This window comes from Pipistrellus kuhlii, unplaced genomic scaffold, assembly GCF_014108245.1.
Source record: "Pipistrellus kuhlii isolate mPipKuh1 unplaced genomic scaffold, mPipKuh1.p scaffold_m20_p_48, whole genome shotgun sequence".
In the NCBI taxonomy this organism is placed as follows: Eukaryota; Metazoa; Chordata; class Mammalia; order Chiroptera; family Vespertilionidae; genus Pipistrellus; species Pipistrellus kuhlii.
The window spans coordinates 996,148-1,011,061 of NW_023425549.1; the positions used below are offsets into that span (position 1 = coordinate 996,148).

Here is a 14,914-nt window from a genome sequence, read left to right on the forward strand (position 1 = left end):
GGCGGGGAGGAGGGGTAGAGAATACCCTGATATCTGGAGATAGTTGCTAGAGACTACTCCCATGTGTAATGTGGAGAGAAAACGGGGTCTGGAGAAGCCTAACCCCATCACACTGACAGACATGGCCCCATAGTCCTACTCTTTTCCTTTTTAAAAAAAAAAAAAAAAAAAAAAAAATATATATATATATATATATATATATATATATATATATATATATATATTTTATTGACTTTTTACAGAGAGGAAGAGAGAGGGATAGAGTTAGAAACATTGATGAGAGAGAATCATGGATCAGCTGCCTCTTGCACACCCCCTACTGGGGATATGCCCGCAACCAAGGTACATGCCCTTGACTGGAATTGAACCTGGGACCCTTGAGTCCACAGGCCGATGTTCTATCCACTGAGCCAAACCGGTTAGAGCCAAAGTCTTCCTCCTGAGCCAGACTGTCCTCCTGGTAGCAGCTTGCCTTGGGCTCCAGGTGGGAGAGATGCCCTGGTGAGAGGGTGGGGCCTGCACTGGCAGCGGCTCTGCTGATTCCTCCTGGACCCCAGCTGCAGGGGCATGCACCCGCCCTCAGCACGTGGGAGGCTCCTTTGGCGCCACCTGCTGGTCACACCTGGCAGGCTGTGCAGTTGTCCCTCTCTAAGGGGATGTCAGGCTGGCGGAGAATCCTGCCCAGGGGAGGTAGGAGCCGGAGCGCCTCCCTGCGCTTCTAGTGTGGGCTCTTCCAGAGCATTGTGGGAAGGGTGTCTCCTCCCCACCTTCCCCGTGACTGTGTGAGGGAAGAGCCCGGGTGCCATCCCTGTGGGCCCCTGTGGAGGCCGCAGGTGAACCGTTCCTTCAGCCCAGGTGGAGGGTCAGGCTGGCCTGGCCTCTGCTACGGAAGGAAAGGTCCCAGGTGGAGAGAAGCTCGGGCCCCAGCCTCTAGTCTCTTCCTGTCTGTGATGGGCCAGCAAGGCCCCTATGGAGCAGGGCTGCAGTTTTGTTTTTAGGGTCTTTATTCCTCCCTGACGCCATGAGCCTTGCCCCTTTCCAAGTTGAGATGCATTTGTGTGGCCAGTGGCCCCACTCCGGCCAGGGCACGTGGAGGCCAGGGGCTCAGTGCAGCCACAGCCCGTGGTGCTGGCTCAGCCCCTTCTCTGCCTCCTCCCACTCTCCTGCCCTCCCGTGAGGGCGGTGATGGATTTGAAGCTCCACAGCTGGTACCTGGCTCGTGGTAAGGGCCGTTGGCACTGTTCCTTGCCAAGGGCCTCTGGGGTGAGTACAGCAGGCAAGGTCATGGTGGGGCCGTTCCTTCTTCCCATCTCAGCCACCGGCTCCCAGGGCCACCTCTACCTCTGAGCCCTCGCCTCCTGCTGCTTCACCCTCGCCTTCCAAGTCAAGGCTTCTGTGACCTTGAACCTGTCCAGGTAACTCACTCAAAACCTCCCAGCCCCCTCCCCTCTCCCCTCCCACGTGGAACTTAGTGGGAAGCCCCAGCCCACGCTGACCAGCTGTGTGTTGCTGGAAGCGGAACACCCACATACTGACTGACCTCATGTTAAATTCATGGCATCAAACCTCAAGGAGACCTAATGCCCTCTGAGTACGTGTCAGCATGTGCCGATCCCCTTCACACCCCCTCTCCTCTCAACCTCCTGCACCCTGCCCACTTCCTCTCACCTCTTTGGGAAAATACAATCGGGCGGGAATGCTGGCCCCTCCCCAGCAAATCTCCCTTCTCCCTCCTGTTCCCAAGGCAGCTCCTCCCCTGGGCGCTGGGTCCCACCTGCGATAGATCTCAGCCCTGAGGGCACTCCTGCATCCATCACCTTTCTCCGCTTCCAGGTCCCCCTCCCCCAGTGGCTGTCACCCGCACAAACGTGCTCTGCTCTCCTCCTTGTAGAACCAAAGAGAACACTCCCTTCGCCCCACGTTCCTTCGGGCTGCCCCACCTTCATTTTCCCTTCACAGCCAATTCCTGTTTCCATTTCTCACCTCTCATTATCCCCTCCACCACTCCAGTTAGCTCTTCTCTCCTCCATGTTCATGGAAACGGTTCGAATCAACAGTTATACAGTAGCAATGAAATAATTTTATGGTTGGGGGCCACCACAACATGAGGAACTGTATGAAAGGGCCTCGGCATTAGGAAGGTTGAGAACCACTGAAAATAAAAAGTTAGGGCCCAAGAGCCAGGAGCCGTTCAGGGACAGAGGGCTCGAACGCTCGTTGGCTGGAGGAGTTGACAGGGGATGAAAGTCTCGCACACGTTGACTGGCTGGGCCGGGCCGGTAGGAGGACACCTGCGGAGCTGAAGGGGCAGCCCAGCTTGTGACCATCTCCCTCGAGTACAGATGTGTCTCTGGCCCCACCCTCACACTCCTAGCGCCCCGGGGAGAGGCCATGGGATTTGCTGCAGCGCTGTTCCCGGGCAGAACCCGGTTAAACAAGTGAGGGAACTCTGCGCCACCGTTAAGACCACTTATGTGGGTTGCTGTGTGTGGTGGATGTTAAGGCTCTGGAGCCGAGCCAGCCAGGTTGGTCTCCTTTTTTGGAAAAGGCTTGTACAGTTGAGCACACAGTACAGTGTAGGCATCAGTTCAAATAGAATAAATAATACAAGTCAAAAGCATTTGGGGCAGGGGTAGCTTGTTAGCAGAACAGGATATATCAAATATTTTAAAATATATGTGTAAGAGTGAATTTACACAGATACATAAGCAATGAGCAGCAGTGGTCGCCTCTGGGAGAAGTGAGTGCTTAAGGTGCCAGCTGACTTCATCACCCTTTAAAAAACTGATTTTGAGAGAAGAGGGACATGGAGAGGAAGAGAAACATCCATGTGAGAGCATGACCCGGGCATGTGTCTTGATCAGGAATCAAAACAGAAATCTTTTTAATTTTAACTGATTTCAGAGAGATTGGGAGAGGGAGATAGAAACACCAATGATGAGAGAGAATCATTGATCAGCTGCCTCCTGCACACCTCCTACAGGGGACTGAGCTCGAAACCCTAGCATGTGCTCTTGACCGGAATCGAACCCAGGACCCTTCAATCTGCAGGGTCTATCCACTGAGCCAAACTGGCTAGGGCAAACCAGTAACCAGATGGCGCACTGGGAGATGCCCAATAACAGACACACCAGCCAGGGCTCATCATCCTTTTTTTAAAGTCTGCAACTTAATGTTTTACCCATTTTTTTGAAGATTCCTTCAATGGCCCCATGTGGCCCCAGATGCCCTCCTGAGCTCCTCCGGCTGCCGGAAACACATTTCAGCAACACGATCTCATCAGGTCCCATTTCTGAAACCCGCCCTCCGGTGAAAACCAGCCCCCTCCTCTGCGTTCTCTTCCGGCTCAAACCCTAACAGCTTCCTGAACTGCCCAGATCCTTCACCGGCACCTGTCGAAGCACTTCCTACTCCTGCCCCCAAAGCACCTCCCTAATCTTGTTACCAGTCCCCCTGCCACCTGTGACCTCCCCCAGGGCTCAGCAGACGCCGGTTCGGCACACACCTGCTGCATTTCAGCTCTCCTGGGCATGTGGGCCCCTGGCTATCGGAATCAAATGAGTAACAGCTGCAGACAACCCCGGCACAAGCTCTGCCATATGGTGAGCTCAATATAGTTAAAAAAAAAAAAAAAAAAGCAAGCCAGTGCCAGACAGCAGACAGCTCAGAGGGTAGAGATGGCTTGTTTGGAACAGATGCCCAGAACAATGTCTTCTATCCAATAGGTGCCCAGAAAACATTGAATAAGAAACAGTGATGCCCTAAACGGTTTTGCTCAGTGGATAGAGCGTCGGCCTGCAGACTGAATGTACCTTGGTTGTGGGCACATCCCCAGTAGGCAGCTGATCGATGTTTCTCTCTCATCGATGTTTCTAGCTCTCTATCCCTCTCTCTTCCTCTCTTTAAAGAAATCAATTAAAAAAATATATGTTTTTAAAAGTGATTCTCGACCTTCTCAGGAATAATTGGTCACCTGGAGCTTATTCAAATTGCAGACTTCTGGGCCCATCCCTAGAGACTCCAACTCTGGTTCAATGTTCTAGAAGCCGAGTTAAATATGGTAAGCTCAACATAGTTAAAAAAAAAAAAAAAAAAAAAAAAGGTGGTCTAAAGACTTCACTGAGAAACCAACTGGGCCACTGGCGGATATTTATTAAGCAGCTACAATAGGCCGGGTGAAGGTTTGTCTTCCCCGGAGCGACAGAGAAGGAACCAGGAACGTCCGTGCCCTTGAGGAGCTTACGTTCCAGGGACAGAAAACACCAGGGATGCTAATAAATCAGCAGCTCGTGACTGCGTCCTACAGGAAATGAAGCCGGTGGCCAAGGACTGGCGCAGCCTTGGGTGGCAGAGAGGGTCCCTATGGAATGAGGAAGGAGCTGGCAGTCAGCACAGAGGGAAAGCAGCCCGAGGGCCCTTCCTTCTTCCCCCACCTCCCCTCACCCAGGCCCCATCCGAGAGAATGTCCCAGGGAAGCAAGCCCAGGATAGGGAAGGCGCCTTTATTATCCAGGTCCTCAGAGGACAGAGGACACTGCGATGGGGAAGGAGCAGGCGGCTCCGTGTGCCCAGCCTCAGTCCCTCCGGCCTCCTCTGGCCGGGGCAGCGTCCGGCCCCCCAGCCTCCTGGGAAACGCGCTCACCCATCTCCTCACACGGGTCCCTACAGTCTCAGGCCAAGCCAGACGCGGCTGAGCTGAGCTGGCAGGGGTGAGATGCCCAGCCCTCAGGCCGGCCCCTCGGGGCCCCGGAAGCACTGCCTGTGTGGGCGGGGCCTCCCGAGCATCCTTCCTGGTTTGGAGCCCGGGGCCGGGATTGGCCTGCTGGAGCTTGGAGAACGTGACATCACCGAGGAGGCTGACCCACTTGCAGCGGGCTGAACAACACACGGGGAGGATGTGAGCCTGGACCTCCTGGGAGGAGGAGGGGAGCCGGGTGACACAGGAGACTCCCAGGGCGGGGGGGCCGCCAGAGGCTGGAGTCCCCAGGTCACTTCTTCTTGGCCCGGTCCGCCGCGTCCAGGGCAGCCATGTTGCGGGCGGCTGTGACCAGGTGGACGACGCTGATGAGGGATTTCATCAGGGCGATCGGGGCCGTGACCCACAGTCCCAGCCGGAAAAGGCCCACGGAGCCAACTGCGGGGAGGGAGCAAGGGCAATGCTGAGGAAGTGGGGTGCAGGTGAGGGGAGGGCCCACGTCTCCCTGGGCGGGCCAGGACCGCCCCCTCCTCCAGCCCGGCCCTCGTCGCCTACCTGCAGGTCCCTCGGAGAAGCTGAACAGGTAGAGGAGGCAGTAGAACAGCTCATTCCCGGCACACAGGGTGAACAAAGCGGGCTGCACAGAGAGCAAACGGGCTGCTTACACAACAGGGCGGGCAGTGTGCAAACCTCCCCCCCCACAACGCACACACAGGATCGGGGGCCGTCTCTCTGAGGGTGGGGAGCCAGAACTGCTGGGGAAATAAGGGTGTGGCTGGCAGGGAGGAATAAGGAGTAACCTCAGGATATTACTTCCTGCTTCAAAAACCACCTCCTGCCTGAACAATTCCCAGGCCCTCCCCACCCCACATCCCAGCTCACAGGGCCGTCCTCCCCGGGGCCCAGCTGAGTGAGTAAGCGGAGGAAATGCTCACCCGGGAGGTATAGTAGATCCGAAGCACTGGGTTTCCCGACAGGTCGATCATCTTGTGACTTTCGCTGCCTCGGACCACAGAGCTTGGGGAGAAAGCAGAGGCTTCCATGAGCGTGCATTACCACTGACACCCACTGATCCTCACAGCAGCCTCCGGAGGAAGGCGCTGGGGTGGCCTCTGCACAGAGGAGGACCGGGAGCCCAGCTGGGCACCAGTGTCAGGCCCAAAGCCACACCATTACCGAGTGGGGACACAGCCAGCATTCAAATGCCACATTCAAAAGCCCCTTCCCACCCCCCCAGAGCAGGTAGCTATTTGGAAGCCTTGGCTCTCAGTCAGAAGAGCTTTAGGGTTTGCTTAATGCAACGGTAAACAGAACTGAAGTTCACAGGGAGAGGACCTGCCAGTGGTTGTTCAAAGCAGGCGGAAAAGGAGACCTCAGAAGCCTGCAGCCATCCCGGACAGTCCCCCCGCCCCCCTCAGCAGGCCAACCCTCCCCCCCAGTGCTGCGGACCTGTGGAGGTGCAGCCAGTGGCTGGCCACGTCCAGGCTCATGCTGAGCTGGAAGAGAAGGGTGGCACGCGGGTACAGCAGGGCCAGGTTGACCAGCAGGCACATGGTGGCACAGCGGTCCGTCAGCATGTCCAGCATGGCCCCAAACCGGGTCCCTGAAAAACGGGGGCGCTTAGTCGGGAAGACACTGCCAGGGGCCATGTGTGTGTATCCCTCTGATGCCAAGTCTCAAAGATGAAAAATGTCCACCATCCACTGCCTGGGAGAAAAGCAGGCTGCACTCCATGGGGTGCGAGGTCAAAGGACAAGGGTCACCATGACGTGAAATGAGGAGGCATGGGAGTGTGGAGAGAGAGTGGTGCATTTACAACTTATCAACCCCAGAACCAAGGGCCCAGGTCTCAAGACACGGAGGATGGAGGCCGGAAGTGATAGGGGAAGTCCTGGAGGTGGGCCTGGAGCACAGACTCAACCCTCCAGAAGCCTCCCACCCCCGCCCCTGCCCCCTCCCTCTGACAGGCCTTCCGGAACGCGGATCTCGCTGTGCCTGGCACACAGCGAACATGCAGTCCATACCTGTTGACTGATATGAACGCCAAGACCCCCAGCACTGTCGCTGCCATCCAGGCCAGCTATCACACGCCCAGCACCACCAGGGCTTCTCCTCAACAGCTAGCTTAGGTCCCCTCTACAAAACCAGGCCACTGGGCTCTGCTTTAGAGAGATGAGAATGACAGCGCCCTCTGGTTCCGGAGAACCTGCCCACCCTGGGGTCCCCAGGAGGCAGGAAAAGGAGCTGGGGGGGGGGGGGGCGCCTCACGGCTGGCTGGGGGGAGTTGTCTGTCACCTTGATTAAGGATTCGGGCAGCATATCCATCGAAAGCGTCCAGAAGTCCGCTAAGCAGGTAGAAGGAGGAGGCCGTGAGGGGGCAGCAGGGCATGAAGTAGAAAGAGATGATGGCGAAGACAATCCGGGCATAACCTGGGATGGGGCGGGGGAGACAGATGGGGCGGGATCAGGAAGGCTGCCCCAGGCCCCGCTCCCTGCCGCCCGGCCCGGCGCCGCGGGCAGCACTCACCAATGAGGTTAGGCACGAACAGGAAGATGTTTTCGCTGGGCATCGCGGCGGCCCCCTTGCCCATCCGGAGGTGCCAGCTGTCGCCGCGCGGCCTCCCGCTCCCGCCCGGCCCCAGATGTCACAGCGCGCAGCCCGCCGCAGCCGCAGCCCGGGCCGCCCCAGATGTGCGCGGGGCGCGGGGCGCGCGCACCCCGCCCTCCCTGTGGGCGGGCCCGCGCCTCCGCCCGCCCCGCAGGCGCCGCAGCCCCCAGCTGCGGCCCCTCCGGCTCCGGGGGCGCTCAGCCTCCGAGAAGCTACGCTAGCGCGCTCCTACTTCCAAAATTGGAGAAAGGCAAAGAGGCCTTAAAAAAATGGCTGCGGCCCCTTTAAGGCCGGCAGCTTCCTTTTCCTTTTCCTCCCTCCGCCCCTTTCCATCGGCTCGTACCAAAGTACGGAGGGAGGAGCAGGGGCAAAGGAAGGCACGGAGCGGGGGGTCCAAAGAGCAGGGGCCTAGATAAGCCTCCATCCTTTGCTTCCTGGGGCGGGTGTGGCCTCCTGGAGACAAATATAAGGAGGAAAAACCCGGCCCTCCGGCGTCCGCGGAGGCGAGGCTCGGTAGTACGGCCCGCGCCGCCCGCGGCCCCGCCCCTCCCCCGCCCATGGGCGCTCCCGGGCTCGCTGCGCGGCGGCGGCTAGAGCGGCCGGAGGGCGGCCGGGCGGGCTGCTCCTCTAGTGCCCCTAGTGGGGGGAGGGTGAGCGCCCGGCTCCACCCTAAGCGCTGCGCCCGCTCCTCCACCTCGGGCGCTGGGGTCACCGCCCCCTGGCAGGGACCCGAGGCGGGTGGAGGAGAAGCCGGAGGAGCGCTCGCGACTCTCCGGGAAAGTGCTCCCCCGCCCCTCCCGGCCTTTGGTTCTGGAATCTCTGATCTCCTGGCAACGGGACCGCGGAACCCCGCCGACACCGAGGGTCTTATAGGAACGGGCAGCGGCGCCGCCGCTGGGCCCCCTCTTTCCCTCCACCTTCCTTCCCCACTCCACTCCCCGTCCCCAGGACCTGTAATAGAGCCCCAAGCCTCCCCCGTCCTGCCCAGTAGCCCAAGATCTCAACCGTCTGCCAGGTCGGGGGCGGCCCGTCGGCCGCCTGGTTTGGGAAGGACTGTGGGTGGGAGGAAAGAGACAGTGGGGAGGGGATTATTGTGGAACTTCTCACCCCAGGAAGATTTAAGGCAACGGATTTTATTTTATTTTATTTTATTTATTTTATTTTATTTCCTCATCAACGGGGAAAGATGAACCTATGAGGGGAGAGAGCGAGGGCAGGGGGATTTCTAAACCCTGCAGTCCCCTTTCTTCCCCAGAGAACTACGAAGACAGGATGGTTTTTTTGCCTAAAGGCCTGGCTTAAATCGGGGCCTGGGGATGGTGTTGGAAGCGGTTGGAGGAGGTGGGCGGGTTTCTCAACCTAACACCATTCCACCTGCCCCAGGGGGATGGAAGCCTCGCCCACCAGGAGTAAGGAGAGGAAGGGGAGCGGGCAGTCCCAAGCTGCAACGTCCTTGACTGGAGGTTCGGTGAGCATTGGAGGGGAGTTCTAGAGATGGGGTGAGCCGAAGCAGAGGCCTAGGCTGAGGGCAGGCTCCCCCTCAGAGACTCTACCCCCAGCGCTAGGCCCCAGGCCCCAGAGACCGCCCCCCAGTTACGGGGCCTAATCTCAGGGCCCAGCGCTTCAACTCCTTAGATGCAGGGCCCCCAGTCTGGGAGCCCCCACCCAGTGCCCCCCTGTGGGAACTCCCAGGCTGAGCCCTCCGGTTCCCTTCAGCAGAAGCCCTCATTGTCCCGTTCTGAGGAGTTCCTGTCCCAGATCAGCACCGAGCTCACAGACGAGGCCTTGTTTGTGGCTGGCTACCGCGTGAACTCCGTGCCCTCCAAGAAAATGCAGACACGGGACCAAGGGACTCAGATATACAAACACGGTGATTCCCCCGCGTCAGGACGGCAGCTTCCCGAGACTCCCCCAGAACTCTAGTTCCGGTTCCGGACTCCCTCCCAGCCATGGCGACCTCTCCAAGAATCTGCCCACCTCCCCTACCTCCCCCACCTCACAGCCAGACTGCCCCCACTAGCCAGTCCCACTCCTCACTGCTCGCTGGGAATCACCTCAGCCCCCTCCCTCGCCGCCCTGTCTGTGGCTGTGTGTTTAGGGAGAGGCCCTAAACACACATTTCTCTGACTGGGGCCTCTGCTTCCAGAATTCCTCACCAAGACCCAAGGCACGGACACCCGGTGAGTGAGGCTTCCAGGGAGCTCTCACGGTTCCGGTGGAAAGATGAGCCTATGAGGGGAGAGAGCGAGGGGGCATTTTTAAACCCTGCAGTCCTATTCTATTCTGCGCTGACCCTCAAATTCAGAGTTCTCCTCCCTCTCCTTTTCCTTCCGCCATCTCTAGCTCTGACAGGAGCCATGTCTGCACCAAGGCACACCTTCCGCCGTCCCGTCGTGACCAGGTGTGTACGGAGCCCCCAGATGATGAGGTCATTCGGTAGTAACCAAATATTTAGGAACTTGGGACACAGAAAAGAATGATACAGTCCTTGCTCTTGTAGAGTTCACTGTTTAGTGTGGGGCCAGGTAAGTGTATGGCCAATTACAATGTCGTATGGGCTAGTGAGCACTGGAGGAGCAGCCCGCCCGGCCAGAGATGGAGACAGCAAGGGGAGCACTTGTCCCAGCTCAGTTGGGACAGAAACAAAAGGAATCATGGAGCTTCTTGGAAGAGGTGACATTACAGAAAGAATTTTCCAGGGGAAAATGTGTTAGTAGGTAGGGGTTATACCAAGTGTCAGGCTTGTGTGAGCAAAGGCGAGTCTCAGAGTGAGTGTGAGTATATGTGTGTGTCTTCCTAGGGCGGGGGAGAGGCGAGGCGAGAGTAGTTAAACTGTTGGAGTATGCAGGCAAGGTAGCCAGGGACTAAGCAGAACTTAAAAGATCGTTATGTGTGCCTTATTAAGATCCATAGTTATTTATTTACTTACTTATTTATTGTTAATCCTCACCCAAGGTTATTTTTCCATTGGTCTTTAGAGCCAATGTGAGTGTGTGTGGGGGAGGGGGGGGGGCGGCGTGGAGGGGAGAAACACCTAAATGAGAGAAACACGTCAATTGGTTGCCTCCTGCACCACAACCAGGGACCAGGGATTGAACCTGCCATCCTGGTACCTGCCCTTGACCAGGAATGAAATCCGTAACCCTTTGGTGTGTGGGTCAATGCTTTACCCACTGAGAACACTGGCCAGAGCAAGATCCATAGATGTTTTCCTAGCCAAGGAGTCATTGAAGAGATTTGAGCAAGACAGGTTGGAATTTGAGATTAGTCATTCTGGTGGTCAGTGGGGAGAGTGAATTGGAAAGGGGAGAGACCCGAGGCAGGGAGGCCAGTTAGAAATTATTCCAAGAGACGAAGCTAAAGATGACTAGGTCCTGAATTGTCACAGTGATAGTAGAGATGGAAGCAAGGGCAGGTATAAGAAATAAAGACCAACCCAAAGCAATCTGTTTTTAATACAATTCCTATGAAAATACCAATGGCATTTTCCATAGAACTAGAAGAAATAATCCTAAAATTTATATGGAAGCAAAAGGGACCCTGAATTGCCACAGTAGTCTTGAGAAAGAAGAACAAAATTGGAGGTATCATACTACCTGATATCAGACTATACTGCAAAGCTATAGTAATCAAAACAGCATGGTACTGGCATAAAAACAGACATCTTGATCACTGAAACAGAGAGCCCAGAGATAAACCCATGCCTATATGGTACAATGGAGTAATGACAAGCTATTCAGTAGATGGTGTTGGGAAAACTGGATAGATTCATGCAAAAAAAAAAAAAAAAAAAATGAAACCAGACTACTGTCTTACACCAAATACAAGAATAAACTCAAAATGAAATAAAAACTTAAATATTAAGATCTGAAATCATAAACCTCCTAGAAGAAAACATAGGCAGCAAACTCTTGACATTGCACTTAGTAATATATATGAAGTATATATGTGAAATATATCTCCTCACCCAAGGGAAACAAATAAAAATAAACAAATGGGGTTGCATCAAACTAAAGGTTTTTACACAGCAGAAGAAACTATCAACAAAACAAAAAGACAGGGGAAAAAAAGACCTATCTATTGGGAGAAGATATTCACCAAGGATATATTAAATTAAGAGGCTAATTTAGGGGCTAATATCCCAAATATATAAAGATTCATACAACTTAATACCAAAAACCCAAACAATCCAATTGAAAATTGAACAGAAGTCCCAAATGAGATATACACATGAAGTCACACTAATCATTAGAGAAATGCAAATTAAAACCATAATGAGCTATCACCTCACACCTGTCAAGATGGCTATCATCAGTAAATCAACAAAGTGTGGGCCAAGATGTGGAGAAAGGGAACCCTTGTTCACTGATGGTGAGAATACAGACTGGTGTAGTCACTATGAAAAACAGTATGGAGGTTCCTAAAAAAATTAAACATAGAACTACCTTATGACCCAGCAATTGCACTTCTGGGTATTTATACAAAGAAATCGAAAACACTAATTTGAAAAGACACATGCATCCTTGTGTTCACTGCAGCATTATATGGAAGTAACCTAAATGTCTATCAATAGATGATTAGTACATATATACAACAAAGTATTACTTGGCCATAAAAAAGAATGAAATCTTACCATCTGCAACATGGATGGAACTAGAGGGTATTATGCTAAGTGAAATAAGTCCGTCAGAGAAAGACAAATACCATATGACTTATTTGTGGAACCTAAAGAACAAACTAAATGAACAAACAAAACAGAAACAGACTCACAGAGAACAAACTGAGGGTTGTCAGATAGGAGGGGGTTGTGGGATTGGTTGAAAAAGGTGAAGGATGGCCGGGACCGGTTTGGCTCAATGGATAGAGCGTCGGCTTGGGGACTGAAGGGTCCCGGGTTCGATTCCGGTCAAGGGCATGTACCTTGGTTGCGGGCAGATCCCCAGTAGGGGGTGTGCAAGAGGCAGCTGATCGATGACTCTCTCTCATCGATGTTTCTAACTCTCTATCTCTCTCCCTTCCTCTCTGTACAAAATCAATAAAATATATTAAAAAAAAAAAAAGAAAAAGGTGAAGGATTAAGAAGTACAAATTAGTAGTTACAAAATAGTCATAACAAGGATGTAAATAAAGCACAGCATAGGGGATGTAGTCAATAATATTGTAATAAGAATGTATGATGCCAGGTGGGTACTTACCAGGTGGGACCACTTTGTAACTTACATAACTGTTTATATAGCTGTCACTATGCTGTACACCTGAAACTAATATAAAATAATATTGAATGTCAACTGTAATTGGAAAACGAAGAAAAATAAAGACCAGGAAGATTGAGTTTGGTAATTGATTAGAAATATTGGGGGGAGGGGATGCAGAGATCAGATGGCTGGGGTTTCAGATTTGTAATGTATGTCTGATATCAGAACTCTATAGTAGTTTCCATTTCGGAGTAAAAGCCGAAGCCCTTCAGTGGCTTACAAGGCGCTACATGATCTCTCTCCTCCCCACCCATTGTCCCTCCACCCTCATTGCCTAGAACTGCACCCCTGCTTCACTCCACTCTCGGCCATGCCAGCATTCTCAGTCCTTTTGGAGCGTGGAAGTCGTCCTCACGCCTTTGAACAGGTTGGGTTGAGGTGCCCATAGGAGCTCCAGCTGGAAATGCCCTGTGGATAGCTGGAAATAAGGCTTCAGACTCACTGAAGCTGTCTGATCTGGGAGGGAGGCGGCATTTGAAGGGTGTGCCGCCCTAGGCAGGGTGGGAGGTGGCGAACAGAATAAGAAAGAAGAGGGTGCTGAGGATGGAAGCTTGGGAAACCGCTCCTTTTAAGAGATTGGCAGAATGAATGTTGACCTATGAACCAGGATGGGGAAGGATGGAAGGATAAAAAACCATTCGACCTATGAACCAGAAGATCACAGTTGGATTCCTGGTCAGGGCGCATGCCAGGGTTGTGAGCCGGTCCCCAGTGGTAGGTGTGCGGGAGGCAGATGATCAATGATTCCCTCATTATTGATGTTTCTCTCTCTTCCTCTCTCTGAAATCAATACTTTTTTTTTTTTTTTAAGAGACTGGCAGAGGTGGGCAGAGGGATTCACGAAGAAGGCATAAAGGAACTGATAGTCACCAAGTGTTCATTGAGTGTCAGTATATGTCAGGTCCAGCAGGCCATGCGAATAGTCGCGTGTCTGACAGAGGCTGCTGCTTCAAAAGTTCACGACCGAGAGCAGAGGCAAATCCAGCTCACAACCAGCCCTGTTCTTGTCCTCCAGGATCTAACTCCAGTGCCTTTGGGACATTAGCTCTCTCCAAGTTGGTGTTGGAAGCAGCTTCAAGTAGCATGAAAGCCCGGGCCTGACTAGCAAATTTGCTGTTTACTTGATAGCCTTGTACGAGTTGCCGCCCCTTGCCGGTGTGTCAGATGGGAGCCTCGGACACAATGCCCTGTGAGGGCCCTGCCTGCCCACATAGCAGTTTATCTTCCTTCCCAAATGATACTTCATTGGGGATTTCATCCTGAGCTAAATAACACTCCTTCTTCCACCCGCTGGCCCCTACTGGTCCCCGGAGACTTCCCTTATGCTCAAGAAAGAACATGGAAGCTTATAGATATTGGAATTGCCCCTTGAATTGTAGGACATTGTAGGTGGTGAAAATGTTGGGTGGGGGAATGAATAGATTTGGGAGGGTAAGTAAATATGTGAATAAATAAATGGTAGATAAACTCATCAGTTTAATAAGCACTATGTGCCAGCAGTACTCCAGGAGCTGGAGCATAGATGTGAGCCAAGTAGAGTGCCTGCCTTCAAGTTTAAGTGGGGGTGGGAGTGGGTAGTTAGATGGTAGAGACATGGGTGGGGCATGAATGAGGGATGGATGGATGGACAGATGAGTGGACAGAAGGATGGGCAATGTTGGGTAGATGTGTGAATGAATTGATGGATGGAAACAGAATGGTGGGTGGGTAGATGGGTGATAGATGAGGAATGGTGGGTGGATGGATGGATAGGTGGGGTAGGGGTTGGATGGAGGGGAAGGATGGAAGGATAAAAAACCCTGCGCCTTGGATCTAGAGAGTCACAGCCTCTCTTTCTTTTCCAGGGAGCTCTGCCCAGCAGCTTGACCTCCGGAGGGTGATCCCAACCCTTTTGGTGCTGCTCTCGGCCCCTCGTGCCCTCCCCCACTCGGTCCCTGTACAACATGCCTCAGAGTTCCTCTTTCACAGCTCATTGATCACTCCCGTTTGTGGGGGACTGGCCGTCGTGAGCATCATCACCCCTGAAGCCTCCAAATGTCTGGAACCATCACACTCCGCTCCCCTCGCAGTGGGCAAGGACAGCGCCCGAAAACCAAGGCTTTAATAAAGGGACAGATCTTCCTCCTCCCAACCCAGGCAGTGCTCGTGTGACTTCTCTGGCATGGAGATGCAGGAGTGGCCTCTCTCTCTTTCTTTGTTTGCCAGATGTGTGGGCATATTGTGGAGTGGTTTTAATTCTGGGCGTTATCTATCAACCCGCTGGCAGAGGTGAGCTTACAGATCCCAACCAGCCTCCAGCCAAACGAACACTGTAAGGTCCTGGCCTGTGGCACCTGACGAGGTCCACCCTTGCCGC

General features: G+C 53.7%; 2 protein-coding genes across 8 annotated transcripts; one reads left to right on the plus strand and one right to left on the minus strand.

Annotated features, from left to right (window-relative positions):
• Window positions 1-4,136: 4,136 nt before the first annotated feature.
• On the minus strand, window positions 4,137-7,749 carry CDIPT (CDP-diacylglycerol--inositol 3-phosphatidyltransferase). Of its 3 annotated transcripts, none has more exons than XM_036412994.2 (6): window positions 7,730-7,749; window positions 6,991-7,125; window positions 6,145-6,298; window positions 5,631-5,712; window positions 5,251-5,332; window positions 4,137-5,133 (listed from the first exon to the last, which is right to left on the minus strand). In XM_036412994.2, exons 2-6 carry the CDS (start codon window positions 7,082-7,084, stop codon window positions 4,988-4,990), a joined length of 558 nt encoding a protein of 185 aa, XP_036268887.1. In that variant the 5' UTR covers window positions 7,085-7,125; window positions 7,730-7,749; the 3' UTR covers window positions 4,137-4,987. The 3 variants fall into 3 exon arrangements, with proteins under 3 accessions (XP_036268887.1, XP_036268885.1, XP_045428472.1); XM_036412992.2 differs by lacking the exon at window positions 7,730-7,749 and adding an exon at window positions 7,223-7,606; XM_045572516.1 differs by lacking the exons at window positions 6,991-7,125; window positions 7,730-7,749 and adding an exon at window positions 6,720-6,854.
• A 56-nt stretch (window positions 7,750-7,805) lies between these two features.
• Window positions 7,806-14,739, plus strand: LOC118704911 (putative protein T-ENOL). 5 transcript variants are annotated; one of them, XM_045572511.1, is made up of 6 exons: window positions 7,846-8,318; window positions 8,687-8,771; window positions 9,020-9,173; window positions 9,450-9,483; window positions 9,647-9,704; window positions 14,403-14,739. In XM_045572511.1, exons 1-6 carry the CDS (start codon window positions 7,861-7,863, stop codon window positions 14,436-14,438), a joined length of 825 nt encoding a protein of 274 aa, XP_045428467.1. In that variant the 5' UTR covers window positions 7,846-7,860; the 3' UTR covers window positions 14,439-14,739. The 5 variants fall into 5 exon arrangements, with proteins under 5 accessions (XP_045428468.1, XP_045428469.1, XP_045428467.1 ...); XM_036413000.2 differs by having other exon boundaries at window positions 9,023-9,173; XM_045572514.1 differs by having other exon boundaries at window positions 7,968-8,079.
• Window positions 14,740-14,914: the final 175 nt, after the last annotated feature.